This window comes from Podarcis filfolensis (genome assembly GCF_964270895.1).
Source record: "Podarcis filfolensis genome assembly, chromosome: 14".
Taxonomy (NCBI): Eukaryota; Metazoa; Chordata; class Lepidosauria; order Squamata; family Lacertidae; genus Podarcis; species Podarcis filfolensis.
The window spans coordinates 45,620,096-45,644,352 of NC_139616.1; the positions used below are offsets into that span (position 1 = coordinate 45,620,096).

The following is a 24,257-nucleotide window of genomic DNA, read 5'->3' on the forward strand; positions in this document are numbered from 1 at the left end:
GAGATGAGCGCCGCAACCCCAGAGTCGGCCACGACTGGACCTAATGGTCAGGGGCCCCTTTACCTTTACCTTACCACCCACCACCCGAAGCAGCCGGCCTTTCTACTTTCAGTTATTATGGCCCTAGCCATTCATGCAAGGTCAGACGGCCTCTTGTTTCACCCCACAGCGTCTGGGAGATCATTGGCCAATCGGACGGAGGCCTCTCGGTGCTGAGAACCTTCCGACTTCTCCGGGTCCTCAAGCTGGTGCGTTTCATGCCCGCTCTCCGACGCCAGCTGGTGGTCCTGATGAAGACCATGGACAACGTGGCCACCTTCTGCATGCTCCTCATGCTCTTCATCTTCATCTTCAGGTATGTGCCGGCATGCGTGCGCAACCCCTTCCTCTCCGGTTAATTGCTATGTTTTGTTTTTTCCCTTCATCTCCGCCACCACCGCCGCCTAGATTAGAATGACAATGGTGCCCCTTTGCCGAGCGGTGCGTGGATGACAGCTCAACTCACAATAGACTGACAGGCTGGATGCTCGGCAGATGGATTCCCCTCTCCTCAGTCTCGCTGTTCCACCAGATCCTGCCACCCCAGAGACAAATGAAGGACGCAAAGTGACAACAAGAGCGAAACAATTGCTCCGTTGTTCTTGATCGATGGCAAACATCATCGAGGCAGCTGAACTGAAACCCAGGATGTCGTCTCTAGAAACAGAATGGGGAGGGGGGGGTGAGAATGGTCCTCCCCTCCCCGCCTCAAATTGGCTAGAAACTCTCGATTTGCATTTGTTATGCAAAGCGCGCTAGCTATTTATTTGACATTTCCCTCCATCAAACGTCAACTTCGTTTGCAAAATTCCTGGAGGGGTGCGCTGCAAAACTTGGAATGTTTCCAGGTAAAATCTAGCAGTCGCTTTGTGCATTTCAGGGAAGCACGGAACAATTATTTACCCAAAGGTAGAGGAATAGGGGGAAAGCAAGTAAGAGGCAACATGGGACTTGTAGTCCATCAATCCTGCAGTGCGCCTGGCTGGCAAAGGTTGGTGTGAAACAGCGTTTTCCAAACTCTGGGTTGTACGTGACCTGCAAGCGGGTCTCAAAGCCCATACAAGCGAGTCGTGGGCTGTTTCATTTTTGCCTTAGATGTGTCAAGTCTCGCTTATAAAACAGGCAAAACTATAGTTACAATGCACGAAACCAATGGCTGCTGTCGGATGCTGGTGTGGTTGCTCGAGAGCAAGCAGGCAAGACTCCAACCTGTCTTTTCCAGGCTTTATTATTAATACAAACTATTTACAGTGCAGAGCGTCGCAAGTCCATGTCTGCTCAGTTGCTAGCAGAATCTGGGCATGGCCGGACCTTGTACCTCTCCCAGCATAACAGTCATGTGACCCCCATCCTTCTCCTCCGCTCTCTGCGCCCAAACCTCCTGCGCAGAATGGGCGCTGGCAAAGGGGTACTTCCCTCCTCTCTGGTTTGCTCAGGCTTGGTGTTGAGGCTCTCCCTAGCATCTCCTGGTCCCTGCACCCCTGGAGGTGGGGCTTTCCTCCTTGTCAGAGGAGGAACTGCTTTGCAAGATCTTCGGAGGCTCCCTGCAACACAACTGCCCTTTCACCTCTCCCCTCTGAGCTGATGGCAGTTCCCTGACAGCTGCCAAAGGCCTGAGGTCCAAACTTGGTGTGTCACTGAACCAGTTGGTCACCATGCTATGTAAATTTGGAGCTGCGGGTTCCCATATCGAAAAGGCTGGGAACCACTGGTGCAAAGCATCCTTGAACGTTGCATTTTATTTACAAGTTCCTTCCTCTCTCCTTCTCTCTTCCTAGCATTCTTGGCATGCATCTTTTTGGATGCAAGTTTGGCTTGAAAACAGACACAGGGGACACAATGCCGGATAGGAAGAATTTTGATTCCTTGCTGTGGGCCATCGTCACTGTGTTCCAGGTAAGACCCCAAAGGCTACACCTTCCCACTAAAATACGTGATACACTCAGAGGCTGTTCTTTAGGAGTCAGGTGGACAATGAAAGCCACCATAGCTGTTCTTCAGCAGATTTTACTAACAGGGAGGGGAAGATCTAGAACAAAGCATAAGGAGACAGACAAGATCTCACGGTCCCATCTGTTGCCAGCACCCAGGGGTGGGGAGGAAGGAGGGAAACGGATGGAGTACGCATGCATATTCAACTGCCTAGGTCCATGTCACCTAGGAGATCACAGCACCAGAGGTAAGAAAATAGTTGTTCCATTGTCTGCAGAGGTCACTTCCTGTTTCCTGATTTTCAACAGAGCCCAATGACGGAAGCACACAGCTGTATTTCAGAATGGCTTTTATATGAGTGTACGTAGTGACATACATATAAAAACCATTCTGAAATACAGCTGCGTGCTTCCGTCACTGGGCTCTGTTGAAAAGTGACATGGGGACGCGGGGGGCACTGTGGGTTAAACCACAGAGCCTTGGGCTTGCCGATCAGAAGGTCGGCGGTTCGAATCCCTGTGACAGGGTGAGCTCCCATTGCTCGGTCCCTGCTCCTGCCAACCTAGCAGTTCGAAAACACGTCAAAGTGCAAGTAGATAAATAGGTACCGCTCCAGCGGGAAGGTAAACAGGGTTTCCATGCGCTGCTCGGGTTTGCCAGAAGCGGCTTAGTCATGCTGGCCACATGACCCGGAAGCCGTACGCCGGCTCCCTCAGCCAATAAAGTGGGTCCCTTTACCTTTACCTTTACCTTTACCTTTACGTAGTGACATGGAACAACAGCCTAAGAGGGCTCTGTTGCCTTCCCTGCCCTGCTCAGAGACCCCGGCTGACTATAGTCAGAAGCAGTTTGCTGCACCGAGCAGATCTTTTTGGTCTGAACTACCACAGCTGTTGTTCTTGTACACTGGTGGGCAAAACAGACCTGCCCTGCTTCATTAGGAGTGACATTGTCTTTCCAAGTACAAGATCTGGGCAGACTTCATGTCACAAATGGCCTTTGGAGGACAAGTAACTTGAAAAAGCTTCTCCGGAACGAGAAAAACAACCGGCTCTGCCCGCCTCAGACCAACCTGTCTCGGTAAACAAGAGACGGCGATTAAATAATTGACTGCCGGGAGAAATTGACATTGGCGTTGTACAGTTCGCGCCATCCATTGCCTCATTTTAATGGAGGTGCCGCCACTATTGTCACTGCAAATCTTGCGGGTAAATAAATCCGGCAAAGGAGTTGAGCTCTTGCAGCTGAGGTTAATGGGAGCCATGTTGCTAAATCAAGCCAGCATAGCTTCCCTGCTGGGCCAATACCCTGTTGACGGGTTGCACCAGCTTTGTGGCAGTTCTGAAGACGGTTGTCTTGGCTGAGGCTGGACTAATTGAGGTCAAAGAGTTCTTGTCTTCCACTGATATCCCAAATCAGCGGCTACCAGCCACCATGGCAAATTTCTGCCTCTGAATGCCAGTGACTGGGACTCACAAGCAGAGAGGGTGCTATTCTGCTCAGCACCTGCTTGTAGATGTATCTAATGGGAGCATCTGAAGGAGCGTCTCCACCCCTATCGTTCAGCCCAGACGCTGAGGTCCAGCTCCAAGGGCCTTCTGGTGATTCCCTCACTGTGAGAAGTAAGGTTACAGAGAACCAGGCAGAGGGCCTTCTCAGTAGTGGTGCCTGCCCTGTGGAACACCCTCCCATCAGATGTCAAGGAAATAAACAACTCTCTGACTTTTAGAAGACACCTGAAGGCAGCCCTGTTTAGGAAAGTTTTTCATGCTTGTTGTTTTATTGTGTTTTTAATGTTCTGTTGGGAGCCGCCGAGAGTGGCTGGGGAAACCCAGCCAGATGGGTGAGGTAATAACAAAACAACAACAACAACAATTTTATCATCATCATCATCATCTAGTTGGTCCCCATCTAGGATGCTAGACTAGATGGGCCCTTAGCCTGATCTAGCAGGCTCTCCTCGTGTATATTGCAAAGGACAGGCAGCAACGAGAATCCCAGCAATGGATCCTTTCGATCAGAAGGATCCCTAGCAGCTTTTTCAGGCACGGTGTCTACAATATCCTCCTGGAAACCTGAGTCTCAGTGAGGCCTGGGAATTGCAGTTCCTCACCCCAGAAAGTGACCACTTGCATGCCTTCAGATTAGAGCTGGAGTACTGGGGGGTGGAATTTAGACAGCAATTCTAATCCCCTTCGAGTAAGGAGTTAGGACTTGCTTTTGATTAGGCTGGTTAGGCTTGCCCTGTTCGTAGTGAGTTTCTAGGGGTGTTGCCTGCCAAAGTTTTGCAAATATTCACTTCACAGCCTTCAGTTTTTCAGCTCAGTGTTTCCCTTTCAGTTCTGAGTTCAGAAATTAAACGTTACCACCTGCCCAGTTGCGAAAGGTTGCTGGAGAGTCCCTCTGGGAATCCATGTAACACATTTTACCTTCAAGACAAGTCTTGTGGATCGCTTGTGTGGAACTTTTAGGAGTTGGAAACCCAGTTCACAGTACCCTTTGTTCTACCTCTTTGTTCTTTGGGGGTAGCCACAGAAAAGGCTCTGTCGTGGTAGAAGCCCCCACCTGAGATAAAAGCCTGCTGTTCTGGACTGATCTCTCATTCCCTTGGTCTCTCTCTCTCTCTCCATGTTGTGTGCAGATCCTCACCCAAGAAGACTGGAACGTGGTTCTGTACAACGGGATGGCCTCCACCTCTTCCTGGGCTGCTCTCTATTTCGTGGCTCTGATGACCTTCGGAAACTACGTCCTTTTCAACCTCTTGGTCGCCATCCTAGTGGAGGGTTTCCAGGCCGAGGTAAGGAAAGAGTCCCTCTGTCAAGGCTTCAGGGAATCCTATATCTCTCACAGTAGGGTACCAGGAAGCAGAAAAACTAGAAGAGTTCTTACCAGGTAGTTTATTCAATATTCACAGTGGCAGGTTGAGAGGAGTTCCCTACCAGGACAGACTTTGCTCCTGTGCTCAAGACATCGATTCTATAAAACATATTTTGCTGCACTGTGCGAAATACGAGCAAGCCAGGGCTGAACTGATATTACCCTTGCTGGTACCTTTCACAGGAAAATCAGAGGCTCACTATGTCAGGTTCCTATTGGAAGACCGGACAAACACTAGAACATTAGCAGTGGCGAAGTTTTTATCGGTGGTTACAAGAACCAATGATCCCTATCTTTAAGTCTGAACAAAATGCTTGTTTAACCTGGAGGTAGGCTGTCTGAATTGTGTGTTGCTTTCTAACAATTTGTTGCATCTCTGGACCGTAATAAAGATTGATGATGAATATTCACACAGAGAGACGGAGGGATGCAGTCTCTCTTAGTTATTGGCAATGCTCCAAGTTAAGTCCCACCCCCTCAGTCCCTCCTATTCTACGTCACCCTGGCTGGCTGATCTGTGCTTTCTGCCTCTGAATTTTCTGTCCTATTACTCTCAAGGCATGTCTTGTTCTGGGAGAGAGAGGTTCAGGAATGCTTTCAAGAGACACTGAGTCTGTCAGCTGTCTCTCCCCAGTGCTTCTTCTTCCTACTGCTCTCCCAATATTTCCCAGCTTCTCCCCTCTGCAGCCTCTGAACTATGATCTTCTGCAAGCCACTGTTCTAAATCTATACTGTCCTCTTCTTGGGAAGGTTCCCATCATCCTTCCTCAGTCCAACCCCTTAAACCCACCAAGCAGGTGACCTGGCTTTTCGCTCGGTGAGCCAACCAAACATTCAGTTCGGATGGCGGTTTTGACCACCGGCAGTTGCTACGGCCTGGATGTTACCCAACGTGTCCAGAATTCCGGGCAACTGTGGAACTCCCTGCCACAAGGTGTGGCGGGAATCGATAGAGACGGTTCGTTCACCTACAATGGGGATGAGGAGCCTCTGGCCCTCTTGAGGTTGCTGCACTAGTGGTTTATTTAATTTATTATTAAATTTCTACCCCGCCTCATCGGCACATTTGGTGTTGTCTGCACTGACTGGCAGCAGCTCTCCATGATTTTTGTTTAATTGTTTTTACTAAAGATTTTCTTGGGTAACAGAATTGCATGCAGCACCTCTGCTTTCAGTTCATAGAGTCCTTTCTACAGATCAGTTACATTTGAAGTGAGACCCTAATATTACGGATAGTGCGAGGTTGGGGGAGAAAGAAGGGGGGGTAGTAGACTTTCCATTTTTTATTATTTTTTATAAGATATTTATTAGAATTTTCCATTTTATACAAAGAAAAAAATTAAAAAGAAAAAATAATAAAAACACATAAAGTTCATAACTTATTTTTCAATAACATATTTCCCTGACCTCCTCATGCCTCCCCTTCTTGTATTCCAGTTCAAATTGATTATCCAGCAAATCCTTATCTCATAGCATTACAGTTAAAAAACCCCTTACTTTCTATCCATCTTCTTAAATTATTATAGCTTAAACTTTTACTTATATACAAAGAAAAAAGAGCCATTTTTACATGTTCTTTTGTACCATTACAGCTAGAAACCACTTAATTTCAATCCAACATCACTCAACATTCCTTAATATTGCAGTATTTTTGTAAGTAGTCCTTGAATTTCTTCCATTCTTCTTCTGCCGACTCTTCTCCCTGGTCACGGATTCTGCCAGTCATTTCTGCCAATCCCATAAAGTCAATCAACTTCGTCTGCCATTCTTCCAGAGTGGGTAGATCTTGCGTCTTCCAATACTTTGTGATGAGTATTCTTGCTGCTGTTGTAGCGTACATAAAGAAAGTTCTATCCTTTTTTATCACCAATTGGCCGACCATGCCCAAGAGAAAGGCCTCTGGTTTCTTCACAAAGGTATATTTAAATACCTTTTTCAATTCATTATAAATCATTTCCCAGAAAGCCTTAATCCTAGGGCACGTCCACCAAAGGTGAAAAAATGTACCTTCATTTTCTTTACATTTCCAACATTTATTATCGGGCAAATGATAAATTTTTGCAAGCTTGACTGGGGTCATGTACCATAGACTTTCCATTTTTTACAGTGTTTGTATACCCCACATGGGCGTGGTATAAATTATTATTATTATTATTATTATTATTATTATTATTATTATTATTCAAGGTTTTTGTGTCAGCACGATGTGGGTAGGTTCTCTTTCTATTCATTAATTAGTTTTCATTGCCAGTAAGAAAGATTCGGGGGGCCCAGGAATGGCTGGTCACCTTCGGTTGACGGCAGCGTGTTTTGTTTGTATGTTTTTCCAAGAAAATAAAGCACACTCATGATAGAAAGAACTCACAGGCCACCTCCTCTCAGCAGCCAGGAGCAACATAACTAAGCACTGGAGGGACCTGTCAGGAGTGAACATGGACCATTGGTACCCAACCGTTTTTCTAGCCTTACTAGAAAAACTAACCAACAAATTGAAACTAGCACAGGAACAAACAAAAGAGGGCACCTTCACCCCGGTGTGGCTCCCCCTTATTGCATACATTACATAACACCAGTCTTGAAAGACCTACATTGGCTCCTAGTATGTTTCTGAGCACAATTCAAAGTGTTGGTGCTGACCTTTAAAGCCCTAAACGGCCTCGGCCCTGTATACCTGAAGGAGCATCTCCACCCCTATCGTTTTTGCCCGGACACTGAGGTCCAGCTCCGAGGGCCTTCTAGCGGTTCTCTCACTGCGAGAAGCCAAGTTACAGGGAACCAGGCACAGGGCCTTCTCAGTAGTGGTGCCCGCCCTGTGGAACGCCCTCTCATCAGATGTCAAAGAAATTAACAATTATCTGACGTTTAGAAGACATCTGAAGGCAGTCGTGTTTAGAGAAGTTTTTAATGACTGATGTTTTATTGTGTTTTTAATCTTTTGTTGGAAGCCGCCCAGAGTGGCTGGGGAAACCCAGCCAGATGGGCAGGGTATAAATAAATTATTATTATTATTATTATTATTATTATTATTATTATTATTATTAACAGCCCAACAAAACAACAACAAAGCCCTCCGACAGCATATGAATCAATATGGCTAATTTGACCTAGCAACCCCTTCCCCTCTCACACAACGGCGCTCTAGGATTTGAGATTAGGTTCCCTCCATGCCCTGTCTGAAGATGGCAGGGGCTGTTGTTAATGCAAAAGCAGGTTCTCTTTACTACTGAGCTACAACCCTTCCCTAAGAAAGTTCCTAGTCCTCATTTTTCTGAATACAGAAGAGTGGTTTAAATAATACAGTGGCACCTCAGGTTACAGATGCTTCAGGTTAAATATGCTTCAGGTTACAGACTCCGCTAACCCAGAAATAGTACCTCGGGTTAAGAACTTTGCTTCAGGATGAGAACAGAAATCGTGTGGCGGGAGCAGGAGGCCCCATTAGCTGAAGTGGTGCTTCAGGTTAAGAACAGTTTCAGGTTAAGAATGGACCTCCAGAACGAATTAAGTACTTAACCGAGGTACCACTGTATAGGACATTCCGCCTTATACCAAGTCAGGCTGTTGCTCCATCTAGTTCAGAACTCTCTACAGAGTTATCGTGGATTTCAGACAGAGGGTATCTCACAGCTCTAGCCGCAAATGCTGAGGACTGAGTCTGGCACCTTCTACATGCCAAGTGGATGTTTTGCCACTGAGCTGCAACCCTTCCACCACATTGGGACCTTCTAAGGCTCTGTTCCTTTCTGTTTTTGTCCCTCTGCCTGGGCTCCGATCTGCTTTGACATCCAGCCACACCCCCGTCCACATCCCCCCAGGACAAATCCATGGCGACATTTGGGTTTTAAGTGAGAGTTACATCCCCATTTCAGCCTGAGAATTATAACGATCTCAATATCATATTTTATCGAGGAGCTTTTATGAAGCCATTAGTGTATGGAAATGATGTTGAGCCTTACCTAAACCCAACCCGCTTGAGCTAAGAATAATGACTTAGAAGAAGGGCTTTAATCACATCGGGGGGGAGAGGAGAGAGATATTACTTTTCCATGTTCCTTAAGAACAGAGTGGCCGTTTACCATTTTAGAATACTCAATCGGCATTAGCTGCGCAAAGATTCAAGTGCAGAATGAGAAACAGCTTTGCTCTTCAGAACACGAGTCCTCAAGAGGTGGGAGGGGAGAGGGCAGACGGAGGATGGATGAATGTTTTCGGGCTGTTTCTTTCTCAGACAATCGGTTCCATTACCACCTGTGGATGGGAAATGGAAATACCGTGGTCCCTTGGTTCTCAAACTTAATCTGTTCCAGAAGTCCGTTCCAAAACCAAAGCGTTCCCAAACCAAGGTGCGCTTTTCCATAGAAAGTAAAGCAAAATGGATTAATCCGTTCCAGACTTTTAAAAACAACCCCTAAAACAGCAATTTAACATGAATTTTACTATCTAACGAGACCATTGACCCATAAAATGAAAGCAATAAACAATGTACTGCAGTCACACAATCAATCAGTAGCTGAACTGGGTTCCACACAGTCACAAAAACAAAACAAAAAAGCCACAAAAACGCAAAATAAATAGCAAAAACAGACAGACCTCAGCGTAATGCTCAAAACAGAAGCGTAACACTCAAAACGGAGCATGTTCGGCTTCCTAAAAACGTTCACAAAGCAGAACACTTACTTCCGGGTTTGCAGTGTTTGGGTTCCAAGTTGTTTGAGTACCAAGGCGTTTGAGAACCAAGGTACCACTGTAGAGCAGATTCCCTTAAGTGCAGAGGATATTTGAGAGAGGGCTGAGTCTGAGGGGTGACAGGAATTAGGAGCTCTGGACAAGTAAGTCAGAACTTTAGGGCAAAGGGCAAGTCAAAACAAAAGGATGGTAAAGAAGATAAAGGACCCCTGGATGGTTAAGTCCAGTCAAAGGCAACTATGGGGTTGCGGCGCTCATCTCGCTTCAGGCCGAGGGAGCTGGCGTTTGTCTGCAGATATGTGGTCATGTGGCCAGCATGACTAAACCACTTCTGGTGCAACAGGACACTATAACGAGTGCCCGAATGCACAGAAACGCTGTTTACCTTCCCTCTGCAGTGGTACCTATTTATTTACTTGCACTGGCATGCTTTCAGACAGCTAGGTTGGCAGGAGCTGGGACAGAGCAATGGAAGCTCAACCCGTCGCGGGGATTCGAACCGCTGACCTTCCAATCGGCAGGCCCAAGAGGCTCAGTGGTTTAGACTATAGCGCCACCCGCTCCCCACACTAAAGGATGGGCTAGGTGGCTGGGTCAAGAAGTAAACTAAAAGGCCCAACGGAAGAGCAAGTCAAAACCAGAATCTTAGCCAAAGGTTTGCCCCGAATGGGGAGCTGTCCACAGATCCAGCACAAGCCTTGACATTGTGTCCATCCCAAGACTACTCAACTTCACAAGCTGGCACTGTCACAATACCCCTGCCTTTGTGGTTTGTGTTTGTGCAATGCCAGATTTTGTGGCAGGTAACCCTGCTGACTACCTGAAACACTGGGTTCAAGGGGATGCAAGGCTCTTGATGCACCTTTCAGGAGTTTTCCCCTCCACAGCTGAAACAAACAGTGCTAGACGCCGTTCATTTATTCATGGCATGAATTAATTCAGAGTTACCGATCCCAGTGCGCAAGTTAATCAGCTTAGACCGCAGAGGCAAAGCATGCATGCAAATCATACACCGGAGCCTTCGGAAGCTAGCTGCCTTATGCAGAGTCAGACCGCTGGGCTCCTTTAAACTGGCGGCGCCCAGGGCAGAAGCTGGAAATCTTCTGAATTGCAAACCTGGGAGCTGAGAGCTGATCCTTCAAAGCATCTGGAAGTCTACGAAAGGGAAGGGGTGTGGCTCAAGGAGTTATTTGTCACCAGCCTGAAACGTCCTCCTTTGCCAACCAGGCCATAGTGCAACTTGGTGAATTTGGACTCTGGATTTAATCCTCATATGGGCGGGGGGGACAACTTTAGATAGCCAAGTGGCAATATGATCCTTCAGTTGTGATGCAACTTCTCCTTTGCCATTCCATGTTTTGCAGCTGCTTTCACATTCCTAGTATGCTCAAGGGAAAAACATAATAATAATAATAATAATAATAATAATAATAATAATAATTAATAAATAAATAAATAATTTATACCCTGCCTGGTGTGCTTTTGAACTACTAGGTTGGCAGGAGCTGGGACAGAGCAATGGGAGCTCACCCCATCATGAGGATTCGAACTGCCAACCTTCTGATCGGCAAGCCCAAGAGGCTCAGTGGTTTAGACCACACCAGTCGAAGCTCTGCCTAGTGCTTTTACTTTTAGCCAAAATAACATCTGAGGCCGAAAACTCTGGCCTATCCCCAGTGCTATCAGATTCTCTGCATTGTCCTCTGTCTCCTTTTGCCATTGTCAGGCAATCATTGCCGCCGCTCTGAAGGAATTGGTGGCGGCAGCTGCTGCCGCTGTCCGCCTGCGTGAGGGAGAAAGCCTCAATTAGAGCTCCTTTGAAGAGCGGGGGTTTTGCTTGAGGGAATCCCACGCGTTTAGCTCCGGCTGATTGAATTAAAAATGGCAGAACGGTTGCTGGCGAGGGGCTTCGTTAAGTTTAGCTCAGATCACACTGGCTAATTGACTTAAACGGCTGCGACGAGGCACTCTGCTCCTTTACGGCGGGCAGGAGTGCCTCTGCGTCATCACTTGGTGGCCCTTTTCTCCAAATTTCATTTGGGATTACGCCGCTGGAGTCTTTCCCCTTAGGGATGGCTTCCCTCTTTGGTGACCGGTCTCCCAGTGGCAACCTCGTAGCGAATTTAAACACATGTTTGACGAGGACATCCTTCTACATCCACACAGCTATAGCGAACGCTAGTTGCCACCAGGGACGGGGCAAGAAAAAACTCCTAATACCACCTTTAAAAGCAAACCTACCATTAGTCAATGGAATCAATCTGTATTATTAGTGAGAGGAACATTGCTTTTATTAATGTTCAGCTCAAGAGTCCTTAGAAGCCGAAGCAAAAAATCCTGGAAATTTTATTTCAGCATTTTGAAGCGGATTTGAATGCTTTGAGTTCTATTGATGCTCACGCTTCCTGTTTAGTCTTCTCAGTTTTGCTAACCCGATAACCTAAAATCAAAAAAGGGAAAGGGGGGGGGAGTTCCAAAAACATTATTTAGGTTTTGCCCCAGCCACTCTGGGCAGCTTCCAACAAATTAAAACCCAGTAAGACCTCAAACATTAAAACCTTCCCTCAACAGGGCTGCCTTCAGATGTCTTCTAAACATTAGATAGTTGTTTATTTCCTTGACATCTGATGGGAGGGCTTTCCACAGGGCTGGCGCCACTACCGAGAAGGCCCTCTGCCCGGTTCCCTGTAACTTGGCTTCTCGCAGTGAGGGAACCGCCAGAAGACCCTCGGCACTGGACCTCAGTGTCCAGGTACAATGATGGGGGTGGAGATGCTCCTTCAGGTATACTGGGCCGAAGCCATTTAGGGCTTTCAAGGTCAGCACCAGCACTTTGAATTGTGCTTGTAAACATACTCGGAGCCAATGTAGTTCTTTCAGGACTGGTGTTATATGGTTTCGGCGGCCGCTCCCAGTCACCAGTCTAGCTGCCACATTCTGGATTATTTGTAGTTTCCAAGTCACCTTCAAAGGTAGCCCCACGTAGAGCGCTTTGCAGTAGTCCAAGTGGGAGATAACCAGAGCATGCACCACTCTGGCGAGACAGTCTGTGGGCAGGTTGTTAGAATTCCTGGTCTAGGATTGCAGTCATGGGATTGTTGTCTTTCACATGACGGTATATGTTTTGACTCCACAGAGTGGGAAGTGATGGAAACAGGATGTTTGTGTTACTGTGTTCCATGAAGTGGGACTAGTGTCCTTTGTTCTTTTTCTTTTTGCTGTCTGATGCTAGAGAGAGAGGGAGCCATGTTGCAGAGCTCCATGTATGTTTATATGTAAATAAAGTAGATTAGCCAACATGCTGAGTTGCTGAGGTCTGTCATGCATTATGCACAAACTCTGCGGATTCCTAAGTGTGTCGGTGTCTGTTGGCATCGGTCGCTGTGATGTTCAGGCAGAAGAAAGCTTTTGAAGCTCCCGAACGATTGACCAGGAGGAAGAGAACATGCCAGTCGGGCATGTGTCTCTACCAGGGTCCTACTCGAGCGTAGGCTGAACTCCTGACACAGGTAGGGTCTCAGCCTGCATACCAGATGGAGCTGGTAGACAGCTGCCCTGGATGCAGAAGGCTGCAAGCAGGACCTGAGTCGAAGAGCAACTGATACTCAGAAGCACTACTGACAGTGGAAGGAGAAATCCCCACCATGGCTAGTAGCCATTAAGCTGAGTTTAAATCCATTTTGAATTAATGTCCAGCTCTTGGCCAGAGTATCTTCTGAGCCAGCGCTGGAGCTTATGCTGAAATCTGGTCCTCAGCTGTGTTCACATCAGAGATGTCCGGGTGGGGGCAGAGGCTGGATATACCAACATATATTTGGGAAAGCAGCCCAGATTTTCTGGGAAGAGGGTGGCCCTAGCTGTCATTCACAGCTTCCATTTGCATTTCTACAATGGCTTTTCCTAAATAATAATATTTTTTTAAAAAAAAATTGGACAGTTCTGCCATACCAGCAGCTGTGTATTGGCTCTATTTGTCTCCAATCACCCGCCTGTTCTCTGGCACATCAGTTTTGGCACCAAACGCTTTGACTGGGATTGATGGACACATCTAAGAAAGGGCTGGTTGCCAGGCAGGACTGGTCAATTGCATCTGGGCATCCAGGAGGGCGATGACGAGAGGGCACCGTAGGGTCTTAAAATGTGAATTTAGCCTCCATCAGCAGCATGGGTGGAAGGAAGAATCACGCTGGACCTTTGGCATTGGCCAAATGGGTTGGTGTCCAAATTTTATTCGAGGGTGGGGAGGGAGGAAGATGGCTGCAGAACCTGGGGGAACATAGATGGAGGCATTTCTTATCAGGGTTTCTGGCCAACGGCTCCTTAGTTAGCAGGTAGCCCAGAATGGCTGGTTGACATTTCCATAGTGGGTCACACCTGTCACTCATCGCGTTAAAAGCATACAGTGATGCACACTTTCCCCTAATAGGATGCCCAGTGCAGGATTTATGTATAAGCTAAACAAGCTATAGCTTAGGGCCCTACTCTCTTGGGGGCCCCCAAAAAAATAAAGAAAAAAACCTGGATGTAAATTTCCAAAATATAAGATAAAAAACAAATAAAATAGAACCTACATACAGCAACAGTGTTTTGTGTTGTGTAGGCTCCTATGATGTAAGTCATGGGCCCCGCCTGCTAGCCTACGCTCCCTAAAATTTCACTGGTTTCAATTCAACAATTACTTTGATAAACTACATATTTTGTTATGTGCATATGGCTTTAGATCCATAAATCACCATATAGCATATATTCAACACAAAAAAAACAGTGACAAATTGTTGTTGACCAAGGACAGCTGGACATATAAAGGGCCCCATTACCTTCAGTAGCTTAGGGCCTCATCAAACCTAAATCCGGCCCTGAGGATGCCTTTCTGAACACATTTGACGTCACAAAATTCACGCAGTTGCATCACAAAATTCAAAGGGGGAGGGGGTGGAATGTGAGTTTTGAAGGAAAGCTATGTTTCAGTTCACATACAGTTTGGGGAAGTGTGAAATATGTAAGTTTGTGTTAAAATGTGAACTGAAGTGAATTTCATTTTAAAAATTACACAAAGATGTAATTTGTTGCCTACTTCTGCCTCCCACCAATGGTATGTCATAGAACCCAGAGGATTATCCAATTGAATCCCCCTGCAATGCAGGAATCTCAGCTAGATCATACATGACAGGTGGCCACCGAACACCTGCTTAATAACTCCCAATGAAAGGGAGTCCACAACCTCCCGAGGGAGTCTGATCCATACCTAGCGTGATGGCCTGGGACTCGGGCTTGGACTCGGAACCAGAGGAGTCTTAGTCTGCACCAGATCCTTTGCCTCAGGCATCATCTGAACCTAGTCTGGGGCTTGATACTGAAGAGTCCCAGTCTGCACAGGTTCCCCCTGCAAGAAGCACCAGCTGGGCCGAGTCAGGGGCCTGAGCCTGCCCTGGTTCCAGATGCGGGGATTACCTCGTTGCCTTCAGCTGGGCCATCACTTACAGCTGCTCCACTACCAGTTGGGTCAGGGGAGGCTGAGGCGGCCTCTGGGTCTAGTAACCCACCAACATCTCCCGAGCTGCAGAGACTAAGGTCTGAGAGAAGGAAAGACCTGAGTACTCGCAGGAGGAGTGCTCACCTTTGGGCAAAACAGGGAGATTAGTCGCCGGGGGATCAGGACCAGCCATTACCCCAACAAAGATAAAAGGCTGTCGGACCCTGCCCCGGGTTGTGGGAGCAACATTGCTGTTTGCCAGAACCTGCCTGTGATCCTGTGCCTGACCTTGCCTGGTTTCCTGCCTCGTGTCCTGCCTTGGCCCTGTCGGACTGACTCCTAGCAGAACCTCCGGGTTCTGGACCGGTCCTGGATCGTGTTTCAAGGGTTACCCCCTTTGAAACCACCTAGGCCAGAGAGACTCAGGTTCAAACTTCTGCTGAGCCATGAAGCTCATGACTGAGAGCAAACTCACACAGCTGTCTGTCTGTCATCTTCCGGGACTGGCCAATGCCGTGCCATCCAGATGTTGCTGCTTTGCAACTCCTGTTGTTCCTGATCGTCAGTCTTGCATCCTGCAGCATCTGGGTGGCCACTGGTTCCCTAACCCCGACATCAGACATGCTAACTCAGAACCTGAGCTTCCTTCCCCTACCCCACTTCTTAGAGGAGGCAAAGAGAAAGAATTGCGATGCATTAATTTCATTCAGCAAAATAACGTATTGCGTAAGCTGAAGGACTCTCTTCCAGATCCTCCAATTTCCTGTCTGTGTTAATGGTGTGCATATACAAAGCTGGGAATTGGCGGCCTTGCATGAGGTTCTCCATAAATATGTAATTATAGACCCAGAAAGAAAGGGGAAAGGGGGATGTGCTTTGTTGCTGGCGGCTAATGGCTCCTATTGGAGCTGTTACAGGCTGTGATTTAAATGTACATAAAAGTTTTTTCCCCTAAAAAAAAACCCTGAATTATTCATTTGGTAGCACAAAAGATTTCCAGGAAAAAAAGTGCCAAAGCCATCTGTTCTCCCTCTTCCTTTAGCTTCATTCAGAAGGAAGATTGAACAAGTTGAATCTAGAGGCAGTTCTGCGTGTATATTCTGTGAGCTCCCTCCCTTGAATCTAAATTTCATAACCAGGGTGAGGGGTCTGAAACTGATCGGCGGCAACGAAGCAGATTTTGGTTGAACGGGATTATTATTCATTATTATTTTTCATTTCATTTCTACAGTGCCGTATATTTTTAAGGGGGGGGTATCAAAGCTGTTTACAACCCACATTAAAACATCAAATGAAACAAGCCAGAAGAAAACGTTACTGGAGGAAGTGAAATTATAAAGTACAAGTTCGAAGCAACATAATTAACAGGAAACTCAAATATTATCTTAAAAGATTTCAAAATAAAACGTTGCAAAAGAGGTCACGTTGCAAAAGATTGTGGATAGGAAAGTTGACCACCCCCCAAAAAAAATCAGCCACTGGCTGATTTCCCCCCCCCCCCCGCACTGCCTCCCAGCTCCCCTCCTTCCTTCTGCCCATCATAATGTTGGGATATTCCGTTCCACCTTAAGGAACAGGCCTGATTGTTGTGTGTCACATGTCTGTTTACACTCCAGCACAGCTTGCTGGGAACTTCCGTTTGTGTATAGCTTTTGCTTATGCTGTCTTGATTTGGACACGAAAGGGATCAGACATGTTTCCTTTTGTCCTGCTCTTTGCCGAATAAACTGCTTGCAAATACGCTTACACTACCTCTCCTGCCCATAGCTGTCAAGCGTCCCTTATTTGGCGGGACAGTCCCTTATCCCAGCGCCATGTCCCGCTGCTGTCCCTTATTGATGATGTCCCTTAAATTTCCTGGGTTTCAAAGGAAGCAGCTCCTCTCCCTCCCTCCCTGCCGGCCAGGGAGGAGGGAGGCTCCAGCTGTGTTGCTTGGCTGCGTTGCTCACCCAATAAGAAGTCTAAGAATGACTGGGGGGTGGAGCATGCCTTGTCCTGATCAAATCGGCTGCATTACCTGGGAACTCGCCTTTGCTCAGCGCTTCCCAGCAGAGAGATTTCCTTGAGACTTGAGGCTTCGTTTGGCTGCTGGCTGGGCTTTCTGCCTTTGGCTCAGAGGGGCTCAGAAGTCAAACATACCTGTGCCTAGAAAATCCCTTATTTTGGCTGCTGATCCCTTATTTTCGAGGCTGCTGGTCCCTTATTTTCAAATCTGTAAGTTGACAGCTATGCTCCTGCCACTTCTGTTTGCGCGTTATCTCTGCTGAGATGCTCCAGCTTTTGAAGCTGTGGGTCGCAGATGCTGCAACAACGACTGGAGATTGCCCGGCACACCAGCCAGTGGGCTGGAGCCAGCTGGGGGCCTGCCAATTGCCCCGATTCCTTGACTGCTTGCCAACACATAAAACATAAAATTAGCTTCCTGGATCAGGCCAATGGCCTATCTAGTCCAGCATCCTGTTCTCACAGCAGCCAACTAAATGCTTGTGGGAACCTGCTTCTTCTTTGGCGATCCCTCGTAGCCGAGTAAGATTGTCTTCCATAAACACGATTTTAACAATGAGTCCATAGGTGGCTGTGGAGGCCAATTCTGGATCCACACGTCCTTCCACAGTGGGGACATAGGTTTCCTGTCGGGAGTTGATCACGGTGTGGATTTGCCAAGCGTGCCATCGTCCTAGCATGTTTCTCCCTTGCATCCTGAGTTCGAGTGTCTTCAAAGCCCAGGACACCTTTGGTCAAGGCTGTTGCGTGTCGAGGTCCTCCAATCCACCCCCAAATGATTCACGCTTCACACATAATTTTTGTTTAAGGTTTTTGGCATAATTTTGGCCACAACTTTATTAAAATTCATAAATGTGAGTGGTTGCTTAGGCATTGGTTATGACTATCTGTCCCCATGCCTAGGGACAGAACTGACTTCCGGATTCCAGCAAAAGCCAGTAAGGGAAAACAATATTGGGGAGAGCATGGAGCTGGGCACCAGACCCTCCCCCCCCCATGCTCGCTGGGGCTTGCACGGCCCTAAGCCGCCTTCAGGAGTACGGACGAAAGAATGGCAAGCCCCTGGATTCCTTTAACGGAATTCCCTTTCCGCAGCAGCATTGGAGGGGCAGGCACCGGCAATCCTTACCCCTCCACCAACCAATTTTTTAACCAATGCCTAACCGCAACCTTACAAGTTGTGACGATTTGCTTTGCAGTAGGCGAAAACCAAATGGCACCAGCCAATCAGCCAAATGGACAAAATTCCTACCAGGCCCCTGCCCCCAAAGCAGGCGACCCCATGACAGGCATGCCAAGATTCCTAAAATTAAGGAGGGTGGGCGGGTGATCCGGTGCACACAGCAGAAGTACCAAAATTTGCTAAACAACCCAACCGCCCAATCACTGCAGATGGTCATCCAAACTAACCCGCCCAGCAACAGAGGGGTGGCCTTCCAGACCCCACCGCAACACATGCTCTCTGTGAATGAGAACACGCTTTCTCCAAGCAGGATCTGAACACAAGACTCCCCTCCTGTGTCTTCCAGCAACTGGTTTCCAGAAGCATTGCTCCCTCCAACAGTGGAGGTATTGCAGAGCCCCCATGGGCTTTTTCATCCATGAATGAATGAATGAATTTTATTATTACAGTCACAGACCAGTTCCGGCTCACTTACAATATCAGAAAAATCGTAAAACACAACAGGAACACATTGAATTGCAATTTGGTTTAACAGAGACAATTCAGATATAACGGCAGTTAAAAAAGTATACATTAAATCTTGATCACTAAAATATAACCTAAAGTTGTCATTTAAAACCTTAATCATTTTGGTAGCACAGCTTGTTGCCTGAGTTTTATGGTAGTCGCACAGAATTTGGCCACCCTTAGCGTGATCTCTAGATCCTTGTCCTCTACCAGGAGTTTTAGACATTGGAGTTTGGACCCGTTTGGAGATTTTTATATAACTGGAGTGATAAATACCGAGCGTACGTCCCCGTAGAAACGGCAGCGTAACAAGACATGAGAGACGGTTTCTACCCCCATCAAGCCACAGGGGCAGACTCGTTCCACGTACGGTTTATCCTTGAATCTGCCCTGCAATAAGGCAGATGGCAGCACGTTGAATCTAGCGAGGGTAAATGACCGTCTGTATTTGGGTATTTGTAATTTTGACAAATAATTTGCTGGGGTAAATCCTCTCCCGTTACATCCATGAATTTGTCTAATCGTCATTTAAAGTCCTTGAGCCCTTTGTTGTCGTTTTTGTTGTTACAGCATTTTTATTTCCGACGTCTAGTAGTTTGGTGTGTCATCCAGTGTCCAGGTTCACCGGCTCTGATAAGGTTTAGGAGAAATGAGTATCCAGGCTCGGCTCACGGCGCAGATTAAAAACTCTTTCCATCCCTGCGTTGAGCCTCCCAGTTCTCCTAGTTGTGGGCATTGTGTGACGTAGAGAGTTCCAAAAATGCGCTCCAAATCTCTTGGAAGCTGGTATTTTCATGCAGTTTATAGAGCAGGGTTTTCTCATGGCTTGCTAAATGCAGGAGTTCTTGTATCCAGTTTTCCACGCTTGGCCTTTCCAGTGTTGGAGGATTATTCTTAGAAACGTTTTCTAGTCAGGAGGCTGCTGGCAGGCCACTGTCTAGTAACAGAAGCTCATCTTATTGCTTTGGCATTTATAAAAATGTATCTATTATCCTTTCTAGCAACAAAATGGTACTTGATGCCAAGAAAGGGTTTAGTCCCAAGGCTAGCAGAAGCTAACTCCCTTTTCTTCAGAACACACAGAGATCCTACTGGATCAACTACACTCTGCATGAAGGCATCCTTTATTTTATTTGTCCCAATTCTTCTAACGTTCAGTTTTGCCGGATGTCCACGAGTTCTAGTCAGCGAGAAAAACTTTTCTCGATCCTCTTTTCCCATGACATGCTTAGATTTATAAACATCCACCATGTTGTCTCTTGCTGTTTAGTCATTTAGTCGTGTCCGACTCTTCGTGACCCCATGGACCAGAGCACGCCAGGCACTTCTGTCTTCCACTGCCTCCCACAGTTTGGTCAAACTCATGTTAGTAGCTTCGAGAACACTGTCCAACCATCTCGTCCTCTGTCGTCTCCTTCTCCTTGTGCCCTCCATTTTTCCCAACATCAGGGTCTTTCCCAGGGAGTCTTCTCTTCTCATGAGGTGGCCAAAGTATTGGAGCCTCAGCTTCAGGATCTGTCCTTCCAGTGAGCACTCAGGACTGATTTCCTTAAGAATAGATCAGTTTGATCTTCTTGCAGTCCATGGGACTCTCAAGAGTCTCCTCCAGCACCATAATTCAAAAGCATCAATTCTTCGGCGATCATCCTTCTTTATGGTCCAGCTCTCACTTCCATACATCACTACTGGGAAAACCATGGCTTTAACTATACGGACCTTTGTCGGCAAGCTGATGTCTCTGCTTTTTAAGACGTTGCCTCTTACTTAAACTAAAAACCTCCAGACACTGTAACCTTTCCTCATAGGCGAACCACTTCTTCTTGTAGCCCCCGCTTGCACCTTGATTTAAGTGAGTTTACCATCCAAAACTGTGCATGCTCAGAGTATTCTCTCCTTGCCCCTCCCCCCCATCACCTGTATGGAATGGCTGCATGGAGAGGTAGAAGAAAATGCTTAATGCTGACCTTCAGAACTGAAGTCATACAAACGGCCATCTAAAGGGGGCGCTGCAAGGCCATTAAATCCAGTGTCCAAAACAGGGTGGTGGGGAACTGTGCTCAGTCCAATGGCCACATTTCCGTCTGAGCCAGGGGCCACTTGCCTGCCATCTCAGCTGTCAGCTTCCTCCTTCTCTTCCATCTCACAGTTGCCCTTGTAGAAAAGAGGATGGAGATGAAACTAGAATCAGTTGGACCTGCCTGCAATTGGCTCCGGACAGGAGGCCGCAGGTCCTTCAGCACCCACAATAATCTATTTGTGGGGCGGGGTGCCTACAAAGTCAATGGGCAAAGTTGAAACCCTTCATTGCGGGCACCCACAATCTTTGGCGCGAGATGGCACCTATGGCCCTGGCTCTGATCTTTCATGGACACTTGCGCCACCTGCTGTTGGCCTCCTGCCTTGCATCTTAGCAGTCTCTTATAGGTGCCAGCCACTGCTGAGTTCAGCATTGCAAATTAATTCGGTGTCTCTTCACCCACCCAACTTTCCCTCCAACAGGGTGATGCCAACAGATCCGACACCGATGAGGACAAGACATCCATCAACTTTGAGGAAGAGATTGAGAAGCTGAAGGAACTCCGTGCTTCGGGTAAGCTGGGATGCCATTCCCATGGTGGGGCACCTACAGGTCCATTGAGGTGATTGAGGTACTGCCCAACCCAACCTAGTCTGCCCTCAGCCAGCCAGCCCCTCGCTCACCTCCTGCCTTCTAACTTACAAACACCCCAGGGGGTTTCCCTATCAGCTTTGTATGAAAATCCCCACCCCAGATTTCTACCTTTCACTGTCATAAAAATCCTCTAAGCGGTTTATGTAAAAGCAATATAAATATGATAACATTCGATTTTAAAATTCCAAAAAATGACATACAGTGGAACCTCAGTTGTCAAACGCTTTGGAAGTCAAACATTTCAGCTTTCAAATGCCGACGCCCCAGAAGTGAATGCTTCCGTTTTCGAACGTGCCTCAGAAGTCGAGGCGTGTTTCTCCGTTTTTTCAATGGATTTTGCCGACCGGCAATTGCGCCTCGGTTGTCAAATGTTTCAGAAGTCAAACAGTCTTCTGGAATGGATTACGTTCGACAACCAAGGTTCCACTGTACAGGCAAAGTGTGACTGTGTATCACAAAACCAAGCAGCCTACAAAGCAATGACAAATTAAAAGTCCTACAGAGGACATTTCAGGACATTATGAGTTCTGTTCTCCAGCTGATTCAAATTACAAACACAGAGCTGTTGGGAAATGGGAGCCTGTTTGCTTCCGCCATTGATTCCGCATTAGCTGTCATTGGAGAAAAGCACTCTGTGAGGAAAAGAACATCAGATCTTCATGATGTCTAGATCCTTGGTGGTTCTCTTTTAGGGTGGGGCAATCCAACTGAGAAAGTTTTCAATGCTGCTTTTGGTCCATGTGTTTCAAGTATCCCGTTATAAGTCAGAATAGCATTGAACATCCCCAGCGGCTGTCATACTGAGGCACCTGCTGAGAATTTGGCCGCTGTGTCCATGCCCTTGACAAGAGCTTTTCCCTCTTCCAGAGCTGAAGATGTACTCTCTCGCCGTCACCCCCAATGGCCACCTGGAGGGCAAGGGGAGCATGCCCCCGCCGATCATCATGCGCACTGCTGCCACGCCCATGCCCACCCCAAAGTGCTCCCCGCACATGGATGCCGTCTACCCCTTTGCGGACTCTAGAAGAGGGAGCAACGCCTCGATCGACCCTCTGAGCTTCGACCAAAAGTCCTTGGTATTTTACAAGTGTTGCTGGTAGCTGACATTTGGGCAGAGCAGGGTGGGTGGAACTGCTTTGCAACTGGGCACACAAAGTACTCGGGACCCCTAGTTTTTGATGGATTGCCTCTCCTCATATCCACCAACCTGGGCACAGAGATTGGCAAGGGGGTCCTTCTCACCTATGGAGGGAGGTTTGCTGGATGGTGACACAGAACAGAGCTATACCTGTGATGGGGAACGTTTTTCAGAGCAGGGGGCCTTCTGGGCAGCTGTCCAGGGGCCGCAAGCAAGTGGTGGGCGGGGGCAGAGGCAAAAGTGGGTGGAGCAATGACTGTAAATTTTACCCAGCGGAGGCTAGTCCTTTATGGCAAATGGGGCACTGCTCCACCAAGTTCAGACTGCCCTCTGCCAGCACCCCCCTACCTGTCTTCTAACTTACAACCAACGCCGTCTGCACATGTTGGCTTCCACACCTCCTGCTCAGTGTCAGCGTTTTATTTAGCTATTTTTAGTAGATTTATAGGGACGCGGGTGGTGCTGTGGGTTAAACCGCAGAGCCTAGGACTTGCCGATCAGAAGGTCGGCGGTTCGAATCCCCGCGACGGGGTGAGCTCCCGTTGCTCAGTCCCTGCTCCTGCCAACCTAGCAGTTCAAAAGCATGTCAAAGTACAAGTAGATAAATAGGTACCGCTCTGGTGGGAAGGTAAACGGCATTTCCATATGCTGCTCTGGTTCGCCAGAAGTGGCTTAGTCATGCTGGCCACATGGCCCGGAAGCTGTACGCCGGCTCCCTCAGCCAATATAGCGAGATGAGCGCCGCAACCCCAGAGTCGGCCACGACTGGACCTAATGGTTAGGGGTCCCTTTACTGTTACCTAGTAGATTTATAGACCACCACCCTTTCATCATAAGATAAAAACACAAGGAGATAATTAAAAACAAAACAGCAAAACAATACATTCCCCTTCCCAAAGACATGTTTAAAAGGCTATAGGATATCAGTCAGCCAAAGACCTGGTTGAAGAGGCACGTTTTCTCCTGGTGCCTAAAGATGTATCGTAAAGGCGCCAGGTGAGACTTCCTGGGGAAAGCATTCCACTACAGGGAGCCACCACAGAGAAGGCCTGTTATTGCGCTGCCATCCTCTGGACCTCACATGGAGGAGGCACACAGAGAAGGGCCTCAGAGGATGATTGCAGGGTCTGAGTCGGTTCATATGGGAAGAGGCGGTCCTTGAGGTATCGTGGTCAGTCCCAAGCCGTTTAAGGCTTTGTAGGTCAAAACCAGCACTTTGAATTGGGCCCAGAAGCTAATTGGCAGCCAGTGCGGTAGGGTCAGGATTGGTGCGATATGCTCTTGCCCTTGTAGAACTCAGCAGGTGGGGAGGTTGTGAATAGGGAAGTCGGAAGGGGGGGATGGAAAAGCAGAAAAAATACATCACTATATCATTAACTGCAGTCATTCACAAAAGCACAGACATCCTGTCATTGGTAAGCCAGCTAACTGTAGGGTTTAGTAAGCCAGACTTATGGAAGGCACATCTATGAATGGCTACTAACCCTGATGTCTATGCTGTGCCTCCACACTTGGAGCAAGCAATACTTCTGAAAACCAGCTTCTGCAAAACCACAGAAGAGGAGAAGGCTCTTGTGCTTGCAGGTTTCCCAGAAGAGACATCTGGTTGGCCGCTGTGAGAACAGGATGCTGGACTAGATGGGCCACTGGCCTGATCCTGCAGCCTGTTCTTAATTTCTTCCTTCCACCCTGTTTCCACAGGATGTGACCAAGCAGCAAGCCTGAGCACAACTGCGCTCTTCCCAGT

At 47.6% G+C, this 24,257-nt stretch overlaps 1 protein-coding gene across 1 annotated transcript in view; it reads left to right on the forward strand.

Annotated features, from left to right (window-relative positions):
* Positions 1-24,257, forward strand: part of CACNA1H (calcium voltage-gated channel subunit alpha1 H) — a 365,872-nt gene that overhangs the window by 285,502 nt on the left and 56,113 nt on the right. Inside the window, exons 12-16 of the mRNA XM_083585513.1 lie at positions 170-355; positions 1,818-1,935; positions 4,613-4,768; positions 21,201-21,291; positions 22,240-22,448. Of these exons, the coding sequence (XP_083441639.1) occupies positions 170-355; positions 1,818-1,935; positions 4,613-4,768; positions 21,201-21,291; positions 22,240-22,448 (760 nt within the window). The remainder of the gene's footprint in view (positions 1-169; positions 356-1,817; positions 1,936-4,612; positions 4,769-21,200; positions 21,292-22,239; positions 22,449-24,257) is intronic.